Source organism: Bacidia gigantensis (assembly GCF_019456465.1).
Source record: "Bacidia gigantensis strain McMullin 20006 chromosome Unknown contig_49, whole genome shotgun sequence".
Classification (NCBI taxonomy): domain Eukaryota; kingdom Fungi; phylum Ascomycota; class Lecanoromycetes; order Lecanorales; family Ramalinaceae; genus Bacidia; species Bacidia gigantensis.
Genome location: NW_025408612.1, coordinates 545130 through 564000, shown reverse-complemented (window position 1 = coordinate 564000; position 18871 = coordinate 545130). Strand labels below are relative to the sequence as shown.

Sequence of the window (18871 nt, the reverse complement as noted above, 5' to 3'; positions counted from 1 at the left end):
CTCCCTACTCCCCCTCGTTCCCCCAGACTTCAGAGATCTTCATACGGGAGACCGAGCGGCGACGCCCACAGGTTCCTCCCGGCGCTTGATGCTGGTGTGTGAGGTCGACGGGATGGAATGCAAATGATTGGCATCCTGTGCAGCATTTTGTGCATGATGCACGATGCATAATGCATAATGATAGATATAATAATACCAACTAAATTTGAAGAATCCAGGACCATTGGGACATGGTTTCGAACATTGCCGCAAGGCAGAGTTTACGAATCTCTGGGGGTGATTGGTTCTAGAGCCCGGTTTCTGGTGTTTCTATGTTTTAGACCAAGCCGGATTTAGTGGCTGTTGGTCGAGGGGGTCGAGGGGGGCTGTCGCATGATGATTCAAAGGCAAGTCGCGCAAGCCGCCGCCTGGTTTCTACATTCCATCCCTCTCCTCTCCCTCCCCCCCCTTCCAACAATAATCAACCAACCTCTACACTCTCTTTTCCTCTGCACCACCCCCACATTCTTTTCGCTTTCATCAGAGCCTCGACGGCATTCATCCACTATCACAGTCTTTTTGCAGGTACAAAATCACGTTTCCATCCATACGAACAGATTATCATCGCTCTCTTCCACCGCACAAGCGTCCATATTGCGACAAAGTACAACCTCAACTCCCCTGTCGTCGCCTAAGAAAAAAAAACAACCTGTCTCACCTTTCCGCGCTCACAACAGCTATATCCCCAAGCTTGAGACCAGCTGTATAACAATCCCAGCTGCTCTCCACCCTCCTTGACAACCTCCTGATACCGCACCAAATGCTGAACCTCAATTTCCCTCTGCGCGCCTTGCAGGCCGCTCTTGCAATTGCCACTCTTGGCTTCAATGGCTTTGGTATGTCCCTCCCTCCAAGCATCCGCTTAGCGCACTGATGGGGTGCCTCGCGTAGTCACGAAATGGTACCTAGAGCACACCAAACCCTCCATCTGCCCACAAGCCCCGGTCTTGCTCCTGGTTGTGGGAGCCTTGACACTCCTCTCGCTACCCTACCTGACCTTCAATGCCCCACTACAAATCACTCACGCCAACCGCAAGTCAAATCCTCGCTTCTTCAATAAATGGATTGTCCTCGCCTTGGACGCAGTGTTGTGCATACTGTGGTTTGCTAGCACCATCAGGTTGGCCGTGTTCCGATCGAAGCTGGTCCTCTGTGGCGGCCATGTGTGCGGCTATATGGGCTGGGGTACCGCTCTTGGGACTGTGGCATTGTAAGTCTTGATGCTCTTCTGACTTCTCCCTTAAGGATGGGAAGTCGATATCAGAATCGTCCGAGCTAATGTGTTCTCTCAGTATTGTATACCTTGTGACAACCGTTCTAGCTTCTCTCCACGTTCTCCGAACCCGTGGCAATGCCCCCACGGCCGAGCAGACCCACCACGAGACCTGGGTTGGTGGAGAGCTCAAGGCAAGCGCCTAAGCCGATAGACTCGGCAGGAAGAGACTCAGCGCAGCAAGGTTCTGCAGCAGCTCTGCGCATCATTAGACATGATCAACGCAGACTGAAGAGTTTCAAAAACATCGCGAAACCTTTGGACAAGATGAATGACTTGATGATTGGACATACCTCTTTCGAACATATGAGCGATTTGTTTCTACATTCCCGAAGATTTACGAGCCCGCGCAACCATTCGACCTCTGTAAGGCTTTTTTAGGGGAAGGAACTACGGTTTGGTGACTGTTGTACATACAATACTTTTCTTGCTGAAAAACGAATACACGGAATATGCGCAACTGCTTTCCCGCTTTCTGACCGCTTGTCTGTCAAGAGTGAGCCTCTGCACTAGTCCATGCTCTGATCTCGCTTCTATTTTCTCTCTTGTTCTGAATCAGGCCATTGTCAGGCCACTGTCGGTGCTGTCAGAGCAATTAGTCACGTGCAATGGCATCATTCGCGCTACTGGTGCTAGGTGGAGATGGTTTGAGAAACCCCCTCGACCCTCGACCACATGGCAAATAAAGGTGGGGGAACTATTCTACTCCCACATCCCGATTGTTTTCTTCTCCTCTACGCGTTCCTGCATACTCCATCTCCATCGTTCACTCCTCATTTCGCTGCAAACACACCACCGGCGGTGAAGCGCGTTTAAGTCCTCAAGATGGGTTCAGAAGAGCCTCCCACTCAGAAGTTCGAGACATTGCAGTTGCACGCTGGGTATGCCAACTTCTCCCCGCCTCATGTTTCTATCTTCAGACGGGAAAGCAAGCCTGATTGACTGAGCTGCACAGTCAAACACCAGACCCAGCGACCAACGCCCGCGCCGTCCCCATCTATGCAACAACGAGCTTCGCCTTCAATGACAGCGCCCACGGCGCCCGCCTGTTCGGGCTCAAAGAATTCGGCAACATCTACAGCCGTATCATGAACGTACGCTCCCCTCCTGCTAGCCACTCAATCCCCGGCTTCTGCACTGGCTCCTGGCCCCCCCCCACTAACATTTCCTTCCTCCTAGCCCACCGTCGACGTGTTAGAAAAACGTCTCGCAGCCCTTGAAGGCGGCGTCGCCGCCATCGCCACCTCCTCAGGCCAAGCCGCGCAATTGATGGTCATCACAGCACTCGCGCACACAGGCGACAACATCGTATCCACCTCCAACCTCTACGGGGGTACCTACAACCAGTTCAAAGTCGCCTTCCCACGGCTCGGCATATCCACGAAATTCGTCAAGGGCGATCGCGCAGAGGAATTCGAGCAAGCGATCGATGACAAGACGAAGGCGGTCTATATCGAGAGTATAGGCAACCCGCGGTACAATGTCCCGGACTTCGAGGCGATTGTGAAGGTGGCGCATGCGAAAGGCGTTCCTGTTGTGGTGGATAATACTTTTGGTGCGGGGGGTTACTTTGTGAGACCGATTGAATACGGGGTCGATATCGTGGTGCACTCGACCACGAAATGGATTGGGGGCCACGGAACGACCATCGGCGGTGTGGTCATCGATGGGGGCAAGTTCGACTGGGGGGCTAATGCGAAGAGGTTCCCGCAATTCAATGAGCCTAGTGAAGGGTATCATGGGCTGAAGTTCTGGGAGACGTTCGGGAACATCGCGTTTGCGATTCGGTGCCGGGTCGAGATTTTGCGGGATTTAGGCATGTCGATGAATCCATTTGCGGCTCATGAATTCATTCTGGGGGTGGAGACGTTGTCGTTGAGGGCGGAACGGCATGCGGAGAATGCTCTGAAATTGGCGAAGTGGTTGGAGGCGAATGAGAGGGTCAGTTGGGTTAGCTATCCTGGGTTAGAGAGCCATGGGAGCCATGAATTAGCGAAGAAGTATTTGAAGAGGGGATTCGGTGGCGTGCTTTCGTTTGGGGTGAAGGGTGGAGGTGAGGCGGGAGCGAAGATCGTGGATGGATTTAAGTTGATTTCGAACTTGGCCAAGTGGGTATCCCCTTGCTGTGGTTGGACATCAAGTGCGTGAGCTGACTTTGAGGTCGATAGTGTTGGTGACTCGAAGACGCTTGCGATCCATCCATGGTCGACGACGCACGAGCAGCTCAGCGATGAGGAGAAGACTGATAGTGGAGTGACTGAAGACTTGATCCGCATATCTGTTGGCACTGAGCATTTTGATGATATCGTTGCCGATTTCGAGCAATCTTTCAAGGCGAGTGGCGCTCCAACAGAGGCAAAAGACGACCAAGGGAAGAATGCAGATAAGGGAGGAACTACAAGCGTAGCTGGAGGGCCAGCCGGTGCGACGTGAAAGGGAGGCAAAGAGTGCGTAGACAGTCGACTCTTACTTAAAGCATCCTATTTTCAAGTAATCCTTTGCAAGCATATGCTAGCAAGATCAAGCAAATTTATTCTTTTTGCATCTTCTCAAGGCCTGTGTCGTCTAAAATCCCATCATGTGCCTTTAATCCTCTCGATAGACGTCCCGGAAGCCGTAAGAGTCAATGCCAGCCGGTGCTGTCGTCCATTCCGAACCAAATTCAAGGAGGATCAGAAACCAGGAGTAGGACTGATCATCAAGTTGATTGTCTGACTTTCTCATTGCATAAATCTAGAAGAGAAATATTCTCACGATCATCAGTGCCTGTTGGTCGACGTCGACCTTAAGAGGAGGAGCTTCTCGCTATCAGTGCATCCGAAGAAGCCGCCAGCAGGAGCAATCTCATTCAAAACAGCCAGGGTCAATAGTCTTTGCTCTGGTGTACTTACGAGATCGCCAATGCTCGTACCAGCAACCACAGCTCATGGAGTCTGTTATTTGGGAGGTTGAAGTGGCGGCGGAAGTCTCCCACAACACTTATAAGGTGGTTCGAAGATTGGCTCGCTCACCGGACGTCGCTCATATTGATTCAAATGATAGTCGCAGTAGAGGTTGGTGTGAGGTCCCACGGAAGCGGGCTGACAACAGGCTTGGAAGAGCACGTAGCACATGCAACAACGGACTGCATTGGCGCAATTCGGATATTTGTCGGAGATGAGGACTTTCCTGTCCATTTGCCAGCAGTAATTACAGTACCTGTAAAGGCACATGTTTGATAGTTGATGAGTTGTTGGGTAGAGCTTCAATTGCTGTATGATGCGTTGGGTTTGGGGAGCAGAATGGAAGAGGAGGTGAGGAAAAGATCGCTTTTATCAGTGTTAGCATGAGAAAGTCATGATTAGGAATTTCCACGTCGCACGCAGCGCGTAGTACGAACCACATGAGGGTGGTCAAGAAGCCTTTTGCAGCTGTAGTATTCGAGAATGACCATGGCCATCGACGTCTAAGTGTAAATATTCTCAATCATCTTCAATTTGTGTGTTGCTTGTATCTTCTTAATTGAAGCCGAAACAATCCGTAGGTATAATCGGACATGCTCTTCACACATTTAGCTCATACCCTTGTAGATTGTGTACCTTTTTGATGTTTTCGCCCTTTGTTAAAGCAATCTACCTCATGCCAGCATGGGGATCATAAACATTATAGCTAGGCGAAAGCCTCAATAGCAGGGGAAGATTGGGAGTCAAATCCTTCTTTTACGTATGAAAGCAAGACATCAAGACATCGACACAGCAGCTAATTTCATCTAATCGTTGCAGTCACAAAGACGATCCTCCTTGAACGCCATCTCGCCGGCTTCTGTTAGAGAAAAGCACGAAGGCGTACTTCGGCGAGGGTGCGTTGTGCGCGTGCGTTGGAACCTGTAGCTGCCTCAAATTCCTTGATAGCATTGTTTTGAGATAAAAGCCAATCTGCATCCAATCGTACGAGGCGAGAATGAGAGAGGAATGGCTCCACCCTTATGAACATAGCCAAGAGCGGCCTTCTTTGACATTCGCCTGTTGATTGACGCTTCATATTGCGGCTGTGGTATGTGAACGGCAGGACGGCGTTCTGAACGTTCTTGTGGACTCGTCTATTCTCATCACTTGATAAAATTAGCTAAAACATCTTTCGAAGAAAATTGATTATTTGATGCCTGCAGAGGAAAGGTTAGCATAGGCAGATAACCAGTACTTAGTTGTGATGCTCGCCGTCGGGCCATGATACCCCATCCACATCTTGTGGTGGTGGTCGAGGGATATTTGACATTGTACATAATTGATCTCTATCCTGGGTTATAAATCAACGAGCAATATACAACTCGAACAAAGCCATAAGTCTATAAATCCTCCCAAGCTACACCTTGACGCCTGGGCTGTGCAAACATGCTTTTCCTGCAATACGCCGGTTATACCTGGAAACTGACTCATCGCAAGTTTCCTAATGGAAGCAGCGTGTGACAAGGAGTATGTGGCTTTGCGAGAGGATCATCTGAAGGAAACAGCCAGATTTGGATTGCCATGTTGTTGAATCGGGTGGCATTCAACATAGACACCTCCATCTGACGCCACTCTGCAAGTATTCTTTATAAGCAAAATAAAGAAGACGAGTGTCACTCTCTCTGGGGCTAGTGTTTGGCTGTGACTTTGTCACCAGTGAGCTTCTCTACGGCTTCTTTGGCCCTTTTGACGTGATGTCATCAGTATCATCCGCCTTCGAGTATCCAGCAAAAGGAGGGGACTCACATATCACCGAAGCCCACCATGCAGATCGTCTGCCACATGCCCAACGCGATTCTAGGCGTCACACCCCGGTACAGTCCCTTCAGACCATTGTTAGCATAAATGTATCGGAAAGCCTTCCCAACTGTCAAGTTCTTCGGTCGGTTCGGATCCTCGGTCTTGCTTTGCATCTCGACCCGGATGACCTCGATAGGCTGATTCCAAGCGCTCATCCCACCACCAATTCCACTCGCTATGATCTTTTCAAGCCCAGACAGTCTCTGCCCCTCCTCTTTGCCCGTCGCATTTCTGATCCCGGATTCTGCCAGCCGACTCAACCCAAATCTGCTCCCCCAATTCGTCGTCTGCCGTATTGCGACCGCATTTACACCTCTGTTGATGCCTCTGATACCCTCACGACGCCAAATATCCATGAACGTCTCCATCGTGCCCGGTGGTTTTTGCCCAGAGGCGGCAATCTTGTGTTTCGTGATCTCGACTGTTTTCATGCAGGTGCAGAAGCCCATGGTCGCATATGCTTGAGCAACACCACCTGCCATACCCCCTCCGATGCCAGCAGTGAAATCATTGGCTCCGGCCACTTTGGCGTAGTATTCGGCTTCCGAGGCGACGAAGAGGAGGACGGCGCCCTTGGTTGAGGCTTCGATCCAGGCCCAGGGTATCAAGCCTTGAAAATCTATGGGCAGACATCAGCTCATGGTATTGGGGAGGTCAAGGTTCCTTCGGCATGAACGGTACGAAAGTGAGAGTGGGAGAATGCGTACAGCCTAGAGCCCCACCTCTGCCCCATATCCGCCCCATAGCACCTGTGAAGCCGTCCTTCCGGTTTGCAGCCATGGTTGTCTTGATGACTTCGAGAGGCTAATGAGGCAGGACGTCAACAGCAGCTCCTGCAAAATTTTGATCGAACAATGCGCATACTTGGCCCAAAGTTGTCACTCTGCGACCCGTCAGCATATTCAAATGTGATTTCCCTGCCTCGCTACATACTCGAACATGTTGAGTCCAGCTCCCACTACGGATCTCATCAGTCTTCGGCCTTCCTACATCCTTTCAAGCACTCACGAAGCAGGTTGCTAAACTTGACGGGTTTCTTTTCCAGAGTCTTTGGGCCGCCGCCCAGGATGGGTTCTTTTGGTACCGTCGCCATGATTAAAAGGAGATTCTACGAAGTTCTGACGGGGAAGTGAGGACGAAGTGACTGGAAATGGGGGGCAACGCGCAAAGACGATTAATTTCGTAGAGCAAGTCGCCGATGGACCAGGTTAATCAGCACCCTAGCCCTCGGGTACCAAAAAAACAGCATATTCTAGTCTTGGCGGAAAGTTATATGCTTAGATATTACCTTTAATTTTATTTTAATAGCGATATTGTTGCGTATAAAGTCACTGATTTGTATCTCAAGAAGATATTTCGTATACAAAATTTTACTAAAAAACGTTTCGTTGATTATATATAGCTAGATTCTTGAAATTAGGATATGCTGTTATTTTGGTACCCGCCAAGCCTAGGTAGCGGTGGATCTCTAGCGTAGAAAAGTTTGGGAACAGCGCTTGGCTATTAAATCTCAGCCCTAATATTGAGCCCCCGAAGCTGCATCGTTCGCCCGGGAAGAAAACTCAATGCATTACGGAAATATCCATTATTATCATAGTCTCGGCTTCAAGCGGCTCAAACTTTTCGGTGTCCGGACTGGGTGAAGACAATTCCTTTCGTAGTGTAGGGGCTCCACTACAAGCATCGCTCAGGATTCCCAACAGCCTCAACACACCACTAGCATAATACAGAGATACAGCGAGCAATCGCCCAAATCCAACTCTTACGCCTCTGCCCTCAAATGGTAAGCTTTAAACCGACCTTCGCTTCCCTCGAAAAGCGTGTATATAGATGAGTACTCTGATCGACGATGACAATCTGGAAATGGGCGAGCTCCTTTATGATTACATCCCTCGATCCCTCGAAATCATAACGTAGCACCAACCAACTTGGCCCAAGCTTCCGTGCTGAATGATTTTGGTCTCTCGATAGGGGCGCCTACCGCGCGATCAATGATCAATTGAGGCAGCACACCGATGGCACGTGAGACACCAAACAGCACTGTGTAGAAGCTAGCCTCTGTCAAGCCGTAGTACTGCAGGAGAACACCAGAATGCTATTGAAGTCAGCACATGGATTCCCGTTAATGCAAAATTCCACTCACAGCATCAACGTTGGGAAATGGGTTCTTCGTCTTCCCATGTTCCGTCAGGACGCCAGGCGCAATGTTGTACACTTGACTGACCAATTTGAACATTGGGTCATCTGGTAGGTGCTTGAGGGCGAAATCGCGTTGTGCCATGTAGCGTGGATCAGTCTTGCGTAGGACAGCGTGGCCGTAACCTGGTACCACTTGGCCAGACTTGAGCGTAGACCAGAGATAGTCTGTGATGCTTTTGTCACTCAGATCACTGCCAACAGATTTCTTCATTTTCTGAAGCCAATTGAGCACTTCTTGGTTAGCCAAGCCGTGCAATGGACCTGCCAACCCATTGAGACCAGCAGCAAGTGAGAGCATAGGAGAGCTGAGAGCACTGCCAACAAGATGTGTAGTGTGAGCGCTGACATTTCCGCCTTCATGGTCGGTGTGAATTGTCAGATATAGACGCATGAGTTCGAGGAAATCCTTGTTCTCAGCAAAGCCCAGCTGGTTGGCAAAGTTGAACGAATAGTCTTGGTCTTTTTGTACGGGGGCAACCTTGCCATCTTTGTATACGTTACGGTAAATCAGAGCCGCAATTGAGGGCAGTTTAGCAATCACATCCATTGAGTCCTCAAAAGTGTGAGCCCAGTACTCTGACTTATTCATCCCTTTAGCATAGGCCTTGGCGAATGCAGACTCATGCTCGAGGGCTGTTACAGCGGCGGAAAACTGGGCCATTGGGTGAAGCGTATTTGGCAAACGATCGATGATCTCTTTCACAAAGCCTGGAACTTCTGCTCTGGCAGCCCATTCCGCTGACAGTTGTCGTACTTGCTCTACGCTTGGGATGTCACCGGTCAAAAGGAGCCAAAAAAGGCCTGAAGCGTGTTAGCTGTATTTATAAATGAGCTCGACCAGATAGATGTAACCTTCTGGGAGTGGCTCAGCTCCTCCTGGCGCTTTTGGTAGTAGCTCCTGGCATTCTGGGATGGTCTTGCCCCGAAACCTGATACCCTCTTCTGAATCAAGGACCGAGCCTTCCCAGACGAGGGACTTGATGCCTCGAGCGCCTCCGTAGACCTGATCCAGAGTCACTTCGCCAACTACTTTCGAGCCATAGCCCTTTCTTAGTGTTTTGATCTTCTCGATCTCGCTGGGAATTTTGTCTGCAAAGGTATCTTTGAGGGACTATGAAAATGTTAGGATCGGTGAGCACATTTTCTCGGAGTATTTCTACCTTCGTTTGGGCGGATGAGTAGGCCCGGAAGCCGTTTATGGCAATTGGCTGCGTCAAGTGGAAGACTGGACGCAGTGTTCGTTGCAGCGCAATCGCGCTGTTCATCCTGGTTGCCAGGATCATCTTCACAGGAAGAATTGATTCCGGGCAATGCGGTGTTGGGAAGCTCAAATAAAGAAAAGAAACGAAATCTTGCTGGGCAAAGCAAAACGTCAGATCTCCCGCTAAGTCTCCCCGAGAGCTCCCATTATTATTATTGAATCCCGGAAAACCCTTTTCTCACACCGATCCTTGCCGAGCTGACCAGACTAAGCCACCAAAGCAAAAGCAAGGGTACCCATTCTTGGAGTGTCAAGCTCCACATGGTATCCACCACTTTGGCCTTTGGCTTTGTCTTTACACGCAAAGCATTGGGATGAAGTATTGGAAGATTGCATGTTCAGGATCTCATTACTCGTCTGTCTATCCTTTCATGTTTTTACCTAAATTCTTGCATCTACCAGGGTCAGTCAGTCCACTACCCGTTGAACCCCCATCATGGGGGTCCACAAGGTAAAGCTGTTCACTTTTCCTCCAGCTATCATGACAAGCCCAAATCTCCATGAATCGCCGCGGCCCTGTCATCTGAACATCTATATCCAATAGAGATGCTTCCGCCTCCTGCATCGTTTCAACGCATTGCTTGCTGAATTTCTCGAAATCGCCCCAATTCTGCTTTGCACCTGCAACCAGACCTTGACCTAACGGACATCCTTCTATGTCATCAGGACACCATACATTGCTCCTCTGAGACGCAAATGCTGATGTTAGATGCTGCATAGTATCCACATCTCCCTGCGTGACGGTAAAGCTGTTATCAGGCACTGCCACGTGGTAACAGGCCATCCACTTCTGGCCATCAGCGGTGATGCCCATGTTTACCCGGCAGGAGTAATAATAGTCCCAATCCTCTGCGCACGAGCTTTCAGGCCCAGGGATGGAGCCCCCAAAATTCATGAGTTCGATGCATCTGCCTAGTTCCTTGAAGGGTCTGTTACAGCATGTTCCATGACCCATTCCAATCGTCACATCGTCCTTGCCGAAATACTTGTCGCCGGGCATCTTGGGCCACCCATCAGAGGCGTCGAGTTCCGCACGAGGCGTGATACCGTTGTTTCCTGGATGGGGCGTCACCGTGGCGTTAGGCTTTGCGACAGCAATCGATACCGATATTAGCAGGAGATGTAGGGCGCTTGCAGCCGTTAACTTGCTACTTGGTTTAATGGCGAAGCACTCTTACCAGGTGAAAATCATGTTGGCAATGGGCAATAAATATCACCTTCGGAACAGGAAAAGAAGACAAGGTAATGGAATAGCACTAGCCCGCAAAGAAATAGTTGAAGCCGAAGACTGAAGTTAGAATTTTCAGATACCAGGAATTACAAAAAAAATGAGAGACCCAGGAGAACGATTGATTGTCTATATATTTATATAGAGAGAGAGAGAGAGACTCGGTGGGGTCCACTCAGTGGTAGTCCGCCCTCCTACCTAAGGCTTCCTAGCCATCGTGGCTGTTGCCACTTGGTGGAGCCAGAAAGTATAATAGAGCGCCATGCAAAGATAGTGACTGATGCTGAAGTGTACTTGGCCGACCTAAATGCAGCATCTCCGAGTGCGGAGTGATGTTTTGAGGCTGAAGTCTTGGAGATACTTGATTTGAACATATGTCAACGAAAGAGACTCGATGGCCTCTTAGTCTAGTCCTATATTGGCTTAGCTTACACTGCTCTTGGCAGGCCAATCTTGGCTTTTCGCGTGTCTACCGCTTTCCGACGTCTTTTCATCTTTCATCTCGCAAATTCATCAACCATCATTCTTTGCCATCTGAATCTCCATTGACGCGATCCGCATAATCTTCACAGAACAAGCTTGGAAGGATTGCTGGTTGATGGGGCGTCCTGGCAGCATGGTATGAAGTGCTGGTATTGCAACGATCAGACATTGCACTGTGAATTTGCGAAACAACTTGCATCACTCGCAGCACGCTTGTGTCCGATATCTTAGCAACTCATCAACTATTGAACCTAAAACTTCATTCTAGCTGTGTCTGCCTAGTACTGAAAGCTATCTGGGTCAAAGTGACCGTAGTCATTACCTCTCACCTCCCCCTGATCCATCGTGATCCCTTGGAGTAGTCTGTATTCTGTACACTCACCCAACTATGTCGGCTCCTGTAGCACGCGAGCTAGACGAAATCCTGGAGTCAATGTTGAGCCTCAAACCGCCTGGAGTCACCCAAAGTAAAATCACTAATCTCACATCACTATGTAATGCGAACATTCAAGTAAGTGTCCTTCATCCCCAACGTAAATGTGAATGTCTCTAACCTCTATCTGTATTCAAAAGTCCGCAACTGTTCTCATCCAGCGAATATACTCACACATCAAAAAAGCTCCACCATCCCATAAACTTGGGGTACTTTATGTTGTAGACTCTGTAACACGGGGCTGGGTAGAACAGGCGAAGAAGAATGGACAGTCCCTTGGCCCAAGTGAACAAACAAAAGACGGAACGTATGCTGCCGGCCACAAACTTGTCACGGAGATGTTGCCCTCTTTCGTGAACGAAACTATAAATAGAGCCCCTGAAGAACAGAAGGTATGCTTGCTAGACCGCACCTTTGCACGTACATCTGAGATCCCTTGCAAGTGAACGGCTTGTTGCCGCATCATTGTCTGTATGGAAACGCAGGACGAGAATTTCTGTCCTAGTATCCTTCTCCAAGTATGCTGCGTAAATTTGACTTACGCAATTTTCTGTGAATTTTAGGGTAGAATCAGCAAACTTGTCGATATCTGGGATCGTTCTTCTACATTTCCACAAGATATGTTGGCTGGCTTCAGAAACAAGTTAGCGGTCCCTACAACGAATGGTAAGCTACGGTTACAAGGTTTTGCCGTACTTTAGATTTCATCGTCTGATTGATCCTTCATAGCGTTGAACAGTACTACTCCAGAAGGATCTCCACCAAAAGATTACATTCCACTGAATGATGCATCTGGTATGGCTCCTCAGGAGCAAAACACCTCGAATATTTTACAAGCTCTTGCAAGCATGGCCAAGAGCAATTCTAATATTGCAGGGCAACTTCACCAAGTAGGGCAAAGTAACAACTCGACCTCCTACGATCAAAGTTCTCCTGCCTTGTTCACTAATGCTCCCGCTCATGCACAAGCTCAGAATACCTTTGGCATTCCAACCACAGGCAATGCTTATGCTGGAATAGGTGGTGGTTTGACTTCGCTACCAGCACTACCACAAGCGCAGAGTGGGACAATAAATGTGCATGGCAGCCCTGCCCCTGCGCCTCAAAGCAACCTCCCATCACCGGAGCAGCTGCAGCAGCAAGTCCAGATTATTGGAATGCTTCAAGCTCAAGGCATTCCTCAAGAGCAATGGGCTGCTGTTCTTTCAGCGCTTATGGCTGCTGGGACGAATAATTCAGTGCAGGCGCCCCCAGGTCAACAAACATACAGTCAAAGCCAGTACGGTTCTATTGACAATTCAACGCGTGATCGAAACGGAGATTTTGGTATGCGCTCACCACCTGGACGATATAGACGTTCTCGGTCGCGTTCACCCAGAGGGTACGAGAAGCGCCGAGATGACAGCCCTCGTCGCCGTCGCGACAGTCCAAGCTATGGTCACGGAGATGAGCGTCGTAGCGGAAACCCGTATCGCCAGCGCAGTGAAAGCCCAAGAGGCCGAGAAAGGAGATTACCACCTCCTGGGCCGAAAGTTATCACTTGGGATAAGAATTTACCTCATGAGCATATCAAAGGTATGGCGTCATACAGATTTATCGGCTTTCTTTAACGCGGTAACTAATGGAAATCAAGTCTTGAGTCGGACACTTTTTGTGGGCGGAGTCACGTAAGTCCCTCGAAGCCTGGTTTCTGCAACATAGGTGTACTAAGTCTGGTGCAGGTGTTCTGAGGAAACACTTCGGAAAATATTCCACCCTTATGGTATTGTTCAAACTTGCATTGTCAATGTTGACAAACGCCACGCTTTCGTCAAAATGGTATCGCGGAAGGATGCCATCTCAGCGAAGGAAGGGATGGAACGCTATAAAAGCCAAGATATGCAACTCAGGGTAAGCCTGCTGTCGTCTCATTATGCCCTCTAAATCCTTGTCATAGCACCACCTTAACAACCCTTTACAGACGCGATGGGGAGTTGGCTTCGGCCCACGAGATTGCAGCGACTACTCGACGGGCGTCAGTATCATCCCAGTATACAAGCTGACAGATGCGGATCAAAAATGGATGCTGACAGCCGAATACGGTGGTACTGGTGGGGAGACTTTAGAGGGTGGTATGGTAGTGGAAGAGCCAGACATTGAAATTGGAGCTGGCGTATCATCAAAAGGCAAATAGTTCTTGGCCCTAGTCATTTCGAACCTGACTAACGTAATGTATAGCAATTTCGCGTCGCATGGTCACTGACAAAAGTGGTCAGCATGGGCCGAAATCGAACCGGTCCCCACCGCCTCCTAATTTTCCCTTCAATTTTCCAATACCCACTGGCTTTCAGATGCCACCGAACTTTCCCCAGAATTGATATCATTTCCTAGATCTTGGCAATGTAATACAAGGCAGCTGAAGACTTTGTCACTAGCATCTGCGGCCTCCCACGACTCAAATGCACCTTTTTGTACAGCCTCTATGGAAGAAACCCATCAAACGTCGAGATTAACGAGACTGCTCCGTCATACTCATAGGCTGTGCGAGTCTCGGAGATGGCAGCCTTTGAGATACTCGTTGATTAACCGTTTCGGCTGTCCTGATGATCAAGGCCTGCTTGTTGCATTTGTAGACTCTCCAAAGCTTGGCGATTGCCGTCTTTCGAGCCCTTGGTAACGGACCTTGCCGAAAATCCTCATATGAAATACAGATGAATTGTATGGCCAGGCTTTCCAAAGCTCAAGGGTGGAGAATTTGAAGATTCCGTCAAAGCGTCTTGCCAGATGCACTGGCGTTCAATGATTGAACAGGGTACCTCCTTCCACTTTAATAGTGAAAGTCATCCGAATGTGCGTTTCTCCAGCCTAAAAGATGGCATTTTCCTTTACTTCCCCTGATACCTTCTGTCAGATGTCTCGATTCCAAGGCTTCAACATAGTAACTCCTTCTGTATTCGTGAAAGGCGCTGCCGGGTGCTATAGTGGTGTTGCTCATAGGAAGGGACTCTTTGCGGTTCCCTGTTGCGTGCCTGCCTCTTGCAGGTGGATTTTGTTGTTAGGGCTACGCACTTTTGTTTACCTCACTACCTCAATCTGCCACTTCCACCCCTCTTCACTATTCTGACATACCACATTTCCACATCATCTCCGTCTGAACTGCCGTGTTGACGCTCTCCATTACTTGTCAACTGCCGCTTAGCAGCTGTTCGACCTCCCTCAACTGCCGCTTATCAGCTTTTCATCTCTGATCACTGCCGCTTAGCAGCTATTCGACTTTACTCAACTACCGCCTAGCAGCTTTTCATCTCTGATCACTGCCGCTTAGCAGCTGTTCGACTTTACTCAACTACCGCCTAGCAGCTCTTCATTTCTGCTCACTGTCGCTTAGCAGCTGTTAGACTTCCCTCAGCTGCCGCTCAGCACGAGCTCCTCAAGATGCCAGGCCCTACTCGTCATGAATTGGACCGCCATCCCGGTTTAACAGAGAACGAGGTGCAAGAGGCCCGCAAGGTTCACGGTTACAACCAATTCACGCCAACCTGGGCTCGTACGATGCAAAGCGTCATCGCCAACTCCAAAGGCGTCTTTGCCCACACAATGCAATTCAACATCATCCTTCTCTTGGTATCCGGTGACTACATTTCCGCTATTATATCTTCGAGCTTCTTGCTCTTGGGACTTTTCATTTCGGTTCTGCATGCAAACAAAAGCTACAAAGCACTCTCTCTGAAACGCAAATGCCTTGTTCTCCGGGACTCAGCTGCTCAAACAATACGCTCCCGCAACCTCGTCCCTGGAGATATCGTCAAACTTGTGACCGGCTCTGAGGTGCCTGCAGATGGACTTGTTATCTCCAATACTGAGTTTGAACTCGACATGTCAGGCTTATCAGGTGAAACCGGTGTCGTACTGAGAGGCTTTGGCGAAACCATCCGTCAATCAGCAATTTTGACTAGTGGAAATGCGCTTATGGAAGTGACCTCGACAGGCAATGATACAATGCTCGGCAGGGCACTTGCACAAGAAACTCACAGGACTAATTCCTACTTGACACTTATCAACTCCATTGCAATGGGCGTCTTGTACCTCGCCATTATCTGCTTTTTGTTCACATTTTGCCAGAAGTGGTTCATGAATGGCAAATTGCTTGATTTGCTGGGATTTACTGGTGCTCTTACTGCGAATGGCGCCCCTCTTGGTCTGATGGGAGTCAGCATAATCATTGTCGGAATTCAGGCTAAATCCATGATCGGAAAGAAGACTATTGTCAGGACTTTGTTCTCAATGGAAGCTCTCGCCCGCGTTAATGTTCTTTGCGTTGAAAGGTACACCTCCAGGTTTTTTATGTATGACTTGAAACTGACTTGTTCAAGGATGACTATGAATGAAAGGAACGAAGCTTCGCGCTGGCCGTCGGTTGATACGCTAGATTTCAATGTTCAGAAAGCGAAAGACCTGGGTTTGAATGTCAGAATGCTCACAAAAGATGCCCTTGACGTCGCAGAAGAGGCAGCTATCCAGGCAGGAATGGGCTCTAGGATTCACCATTCCGCCAAACTTACGCATATACTTACCCATTCCCAGGAACCAGGGGCTCGTATCATGTGCGCAGACGGCTTCGCAGAGCTTTCACACGGACAAAAGTTTGAGACTATCAAAGCACTACAACGATACGGGGCGACAGTAGCAATTATTGGAGATGCAATAACCGATGCACCGTCTCTCGTCAAAGCAGATGTGGGAATCACACTCGAGACCGCGAGTTCGCCTGCTAGACAAGCCGCAGATATGGTCCTAATCACCCCAGGTTTAAGAGCTTTGACAGATGCAATTGGCTTCTCCAGACTAGTGTTCTCAAGATTGCAGGCATATATCGCATATCGGATGACTATTTCAGTCCATGCTATCCTATTCTATACTCTTTGGTACCTCAATTGGGCCGAGACTCTTAGCGGACCTGGCGTCTCTATTATGGCTACATTCGGCGATCTGGTTGTTATACCAATCGCATACGATAACGTGCCTGCTCCAATCAGACCGCTTCGCTGGGAAACCAGAACTATGTGGACTCTAGCTTTGATTCGTGGCTCGATCCTGGCTGCCGCTTCTCTTTTCTGCCTTTTTTCAATGAAGAAAAATTGCAAAATGACGCCAGACGGAGGTATTCATGCTAAATGCCACCCGATTCAACAACATGGCAATCTAAATCTGGTTGTTTTCCTCCAGATGTTCCTCTCGCAAAGCCTCACAATCTTTGTCACGCGCTTGCAACAAGCTTCTGGCCCTGGCCGGCGGGCTTGGCCTGCCTGGCAACTTGTTGCCTCGTTGGTGGTTACGGTCGCTTCTGCTATGTTGTTTAGTTCCTTCAGGCTTCCTTGGCTGGGCCCAGGCCTAGATTGGGCTACAATCGGTGTGGTCTTCGGTTTTTGCTGCCTCGTCTCCTGTGTCGCAGGGCTTGTACAAGCCCTGTTTGTCAAGTGGACTACGCAAGACGAGGATGATTGGCTGGAAGCGCCAGACGCTTCAATCCCGCTCCTCCCCCTCGCCAACCGTCCGTCTGGCTCTCGGAGCCAACTCAGGCAGCGCTCCTCGGCCTCTCACGCCTCTGGGTAGGCCCGCAGCGGCGGGCTACCCCAATTCTTTCGTTAGTATAGTCTTAAACAGCATTTCTAGATACCAATGAAACCAGTTCCGCTTTGCTCAATCGTCTGCTATAACCGCGTTCTTATTTCTTCTTGAATTATTAAACCAACGAAAAACGACACATATAAGTGATTCGCCCACCTAGACCCTGACACATAGCAGAAATGGCGTAAACAACATTTCCCACTATCTAATAAGCCCCACACGACATCTCAGAGTATACATGAGACTGCTCCTACTCTGCTCGATAGTCTGCAGTAGCCATGTTTATTTGATTATGCTAATGAACAAACCTTAACAAATTACAATGTATATACATATAAGCCAGCTGACTATACAATGTTGCTGAAAGCAGGAATTAAAGTTTGTGCTAACCAAAAGCTGAAAACCAATTTTGGTCCAGTCATGAGTATTTTCGGGGTGAGACCCTTGAAGAAGCTCCGGAAACCTTCCTGACGCATCATACTACCTATGATCTTGAAGCCGGACTCGGGGCTCTCAAAATTTCTGTTCTGGATTCGAGTTTTGATGACATCTAAGGGCGCAGAGACAAGTATCGAGGACGTGGCGCCAGCGATGGAGGCAACAAAGTTCTGTAGATAGGAGGCGGTGTTGTAGTCCGATAATTTATACAGATACTGCTTTGCTGCGGCTGCGCCACCAAATAACTAAGCATTCAAAGTCAGATTTGTGTCAGAATACTCATTGGAAGGAAGAGACAAACAGCGAAAGATCCGGGGGCATTTCTCGCAGCAGTCCAACCTGCACCTCTGTAAAGACCAAAGCCTTCGTCGGCAAAGACTCGTACCACGCCTCGACCTCGAAAAGCTTCTGGATTTGTCTGCCTTTTGATCTTCAACACGTCTAGAGGTAGCAAAACAATTTCTCCTATCCCAACAAGACTACATCAAGTCAACACGTTGCTACTCTTGAAGCTGATTGCTGTGCAATTCACCTTCCCGCAGTAGCGTGCATGACAGCTTTACCATTACCCTTGCCAAAAGTTCTGTCGAACTGATGTCCGTAATGTGCTGCTAGATAGTCCTTTGCAAAGGGTTGTCCACCGTATTTATAAATTCTTTGCAGAACCTTGTATGCTGCTGCATAGCCTAACCCAGGGAAAAGAGAGCCAAATTTTCGGACAGCGGAATCATGTGCTTTGTCTTTGAAGATTGCTAGGTTCAGTTGTGATATAGAGCTTACTCTCTGTTGATTGCTCATCAATCGCTTTGCTATGGTGTCCACAGGATGAAAGATGGCCAACTCGGCGATGCCAGCACTACCTGGTCAGGTCAGCTTTGAGGATAAGTCTATGAAGGGCCTCAGGAGTCATTTACCTGATCCTAGCAGTCTCGCTGTGGCCGATTCTGTCTTGAAGTCCTTGGCTGCAGATTGCGCAGCGATTTCCACTACCGCGGGCGCCATCCTGGCCGCCTTGCAGAGATGTCTCGCGATTGGAGACTTGTGTGAGTGTATGATGTAAGCTACCGAGTCAAATGCATCATGCGCGTCCGAGTATCGTTTTTTCACCAGCCGAAGATTTTGATAT

The 18871-nt window shown here is 49.0% G+C and overlaps 7 protein-coding genes across 7 annotated transcripts; 4 read left to right on the top strand and 3 right to left on the bottom strand.

Annotated features, from left to right (window-relative positions):
* Positions 1 to 799: 799 nt before the first annotated feature.
* On the top strand, positions 800 to 1253 carry KY384_000237 (uncharacterized protein; the record flags this gene model as incomplete). The annotated part of the gene is made up of 2 exons (XM_044808774.1): positions 800 to 875; positions 931 to 1253. The coding sequence occupies 2 exons, from the start codon at positions 800 to 802 to the stop codon at positions 1251 to 1253; spliced, it is 399 nt and encodes a 132-aa protein (XP_044665527.1).
* An 884-nt stretch (positions 1254 to 2137) lies between these two features.
* KY384_000236 (uncharacterized protein) lies at positions 2138 to 3745 on the top strand (the record flags this gene model as incomplete). The annotated part of the gene is made up of 4 exons (XM_044808773.1): positions 2138 to 2193; positions 2268 to 2406; positions 2492 to 3420; positions 3481 to 3745. 4 exons carry the CDS (start codon positions 2138 to 2140, stop codon positions 3743 to 3745), a joined length of 1389 nt encoding a protein of 462 aa, XP_044665526.1.
* A 2179-nt stretch (positions 3746 to 5924) lies between these two features.
* On the bottom strand, positions 5925 to 7189 carry YHM2 (Mitochondrial DNA replication protein yhm2; the record flags this gene model as incomplete). Its single annotated transcript, XM_044808772.1, has 6 exons — positions 5925 to 5979; positions 6043 to 6715; positions 6804 to 6900; positions 6961 to 6979; positions 7030 to 7054; positions 7105 to 7189. 6 exons carry the CDS (start codon positions 7187 to 7189, stop codon positions 5925 to 5927), a joined length of 954 nt encoding a protein of 317 aa, XP_044665525.1.
* Positions 7190 to 8002: 813 nt separating this feature from the next.
* Positions 8003 to 10556, bottom strand: KY384_000234 (uncharacterized protein; the record flags this gene model as incomplete). The annotated part of the gene is made up of 4 exons (XM_044808771.1): positions 8003 to 8191; positions 8240 to 9096; positions 9148 to 9406; positions 10005 to 10556. 4 exons carry the CDS (start codon positions 10554 to 10556, stop codon positions 8003 to 8005), a joined length of 1857 nt encoding a protein of 618 aa, XP_044665524.1.
* Positions 10557 to 11655: 1099 nt separating this feature from the next.
* Positions 11656 to 13873, top strand: KY384_000233 (uncharacterized protein; the record flags this gene model as incomplete). The annotated part of the gene is made up of 7 exons (XM_044808770.1): positions 11656 to 11778; positions 11841 to 12092; positions 12264 to 12366; positions 12430 to 13275; positions 13334 to 13367; positions 13422 to 13590; positions 13661 to 13873. The coding sequence occupies 7 exons, from the start codon at positions 11656 to 11658 to the stop codon at positions 13871 to 13873; spliced, it is 1740 nt and encodes a 579-aa protein (XP_044665523.1).
* Positions 13874 to 15114: 1241 nt separating this feature from the next.
* KY384_000232 (uncharacterized protein) lies at positions 15115 to 17292 on the top strand (the record flags this gene model as incomplete). The annotated part of the gene is made up of 1 exon (XM_044808769.1): positions 15115 to 17292. One exon carries the CDS (start codon positions 15115 to 15117, stop codon positions 17290 to 17292), a length of 2178 nt encoding a protein of 725 aa, XP_044665522.1.
* Positions 17293 to 17654: 362 nt separating this feature from the next.
* KY384_000231 (uncharacterized protein) lies at positions 17655 to 18747 on the bottom strand (the record flags this gene model as incomplete). Its single annotated transcript, XM_044808768.1, has 4 exons — positions 17655 to 17990; positions 18047 to 18224; positions 18278 to 18605; positions 18660 to 18747. 4 exons carry the CDS (start codon positions 18745 to 18747, stop codon positions 17655 to 17657), a joined length of 930 nt encoding a protein of 309 aa, XP_044665521.1.
* Between the last annotated feature and the right edge of the window lie 124 nt (positions 18748 to 18871).